Here is a 2561-nt window from a genome sequence, read left to right on the forward strand (position 1 = left end):
CCAGTCTGTAGATTTTTAGTATGCCATCGATTTTGTCTTGATCACTGCCAGACGACTGAAGAACCGAGAGAGTAGTTCCATAACCGATGGTGATAAGGGCGAGGAAGACTGAGGCACTGAGATACAGCATAGCAGCTAAACCATGATACAACACGTCCTACACACACACGCGCACACACACGCACACACAGAAGGAGAGTATTTAATGAATAGGAACATCAACATTTCCGTTTCCTTTTTTTTTTATTTGTACGGAAGCTTAGAAATGATCAAATATATTTTGTATTTATTTAAATGATGTATTTTGAACCTTTTTAAAGTTAAAAAGTAACCAAGTTTTCATATTTTTAACATTAAAAAAAAAAAACTATCTCAAAGCTACATGTTCTGTATCATAAAAATGTCTTCATGTATGTCGACATGTCGCTGATCCTGTGTGAACCCCCGCCACACGTGTGTGTGTTTAACAAGAGAACAAGTTGTCAAAATGTCATCTTCCTCATATTATTAGTGCCCTATGTGTGTGTGTGTGTGTGTGTGTGTGTGTGTGTGTAGACTAACAGCAGTAGCCCAGGAGGATCGGTTGTGATGACCTCCACACAGGAACACCATCATCCAGATGAAGCTCATGCAGAAGCAGAACAACGACACAGCCATGACGTACGCCTGAGGGTTAGCAGGAAAGATGTACGTACACGCTACTAAAATCCACACCAAGCCTCCAAACACCTGCACACACACACACACACACACACACACACACACACACACACACACACACACACACACACACACACACACGAACAGGGGAATATAATAAGATCGGCATTGCTTTTTAACACAATAAGAAGATTTATAATAACAAACATCACACAATAGACAACTCTATATCAACTCTTGTAAAGAGATTAGCAATAAAGACACACACACACACACACACACACACACACACACACACACACACACACACACCCAAGAATTGTTTATATAGAATAATGAAAAGTAAGAATGATCTTACGAGCTCAGGTAGGAAGAGGATGTCAGGAAGGGAGCAGCAGATTGCCATTCCACTTGGCAGCATTGCAACACTCGCCATGGTGAATGTGTGTGTGTGTGTGTGTGTGTGTGTGTGTGTGTGTGTGTGTGTGTGTGTGTGTGTGTCCACACTTCTAACTTCTACAGGTGGGTATGAGCAGGTGTGCGTGTGTGTGCCTGTGTTTTAACACTGTCTTGTGGAAAAACCAGAATTACACACCTCACCAGAAAATCAGTTTACTGAGAATAGTCTGGGTGGGGGGATGGGCGGGGCGGGAGGGGGGAGGGGGGAGTGGGGGAGGGGGTTAGTTGTGCATCACGCTGCACCACCCACAGAAAAACCTTAGTGTCAGGAATTGCAGGAGGAACACACACACATCAGATAATTATCACACTGATATGTAAAAAGCAGAGTTACTGTAATACAGCTGATTATTACCTCTTATACCTCTGACTTTTCCTCTTATACCACAGCAACCTACCACCTACTACCCTCACTGTACTACCCTCACTGTACTACCCTCACTGTACTACCCTCACTGTATTATCCTCACTATACTACCCTCACTGTACTACCCCCACTGTACTACCCCCACTGTACTACCCTCACTGTACTACCCTCACTGTACTACCCTCACTGTATTATCCTCACTATACTACCCTCACTGTACTACCCCCACTGTATTATCCTCACTATACTACCTCCACTATACCACCCTCACTGTACTACCCTCACTGTATTATCCTCACTGTACTACCCTCACTGTACTACCCTCACTGTACTACCCCCACTATACTACCCTCACTGTACTACCCTCACTGTACTACCCCCACTATACTACCCTCACTGTACTACCCTCACTATACTACCTCCACTATACTACCCTCACTGTACTACCCTCACTGTACTACCCCCACTATACTACCCTCACTGTACTACCCTCACTGTATTATCCTCACTATACTACCCTCACTGTACTACCCTCACTGTACTACCCTCACTGTACTACCCTCACTGTACTACCCCCACTGTACTACCCTCACTGTATTATCCTCACTATACCACCTCCACTATACCACCCTCACTGTACTACCCCCACTGTATTATCCTCACTGTACTACCCTCACTGTACTACCCTCACTGTACTACCCTCACTGTATTATCCTCACTATACTACCTCCACTATACCACCCTCACTGTACTACCCCCACTGTATTGTCCTCACTGTACTACCCTCACTGTACTACCCTCACTGTACTACCCTCACTGTATTACCCTCACTATACTACCCTCACTGTACAACCCTCAATGTACTACCCTCACTGTACTACCCTCACTGTATTATCCTCACTGTACTACCCTCACTGTACTACCCTCACTATACTACCCTCACTGTATTATCCTCACTGTACTACCCTCACTATACTACCCTCACTGTATTATCCTCACTGTACTACCCTCACTGTACTACCCTCACTGTACTACCCTCACTGTATTATCCTCACTATACTACCCTCACTGTACT

At 44.5% G+C, this 2561-nt stretch overlaps 1 protein-coding gene across 1 annotated transcript in view; it reads right to left on the minus strand.

The window, feature by feature from the left end:
• The window catches only part of mala.2 (mal, T cell differentiation protein a, tandem duplicate 2), a 1701-nt gene extending 509 nt beyond the window's left edge, over positions 1 to 1192 (minus strand). Inside the window, exons 1-3 of the mRNA XM_047151600.2 lie at positions 1019 to 1192; positions 562 to 729; positions 1 to 157 (exon numbers count right to left, since the gene is read on the minus strand). The exon at positions 1 to 157 is cut by the window's left edge and continues 14 nt beyond it. Of these exons, the coding sequence (XP_047007556.1) occupies positions 1 to 157; positions 562 to 729; positions 1019 to 1096 (403 nt within the window). The 5' untranslated portion in view covers positions 1097 to 1192. The remainder of the gene's footprint in view (positions 158 to 561; positions 730 to 1018) is intronic.
• Positions 1193 to 2561: the final 1369 nt, after the last annotated feature.

This window comes from Ictalurus punctatus, chromosome 27 (genome assembly GCF_001660625.3).
Source record: "Ictalurus punctatus breed USDA103 chromosome 27, Coco_2.0, whole genome shotgun sequence".
In the NCBI taxonomy this organism is placed as follows: Eukaryota; Metazoa; Chordata; class Actinopteri; order Siluriformes; family Ictaluridae; genus Ictalurus; species Ictalurus punctatus.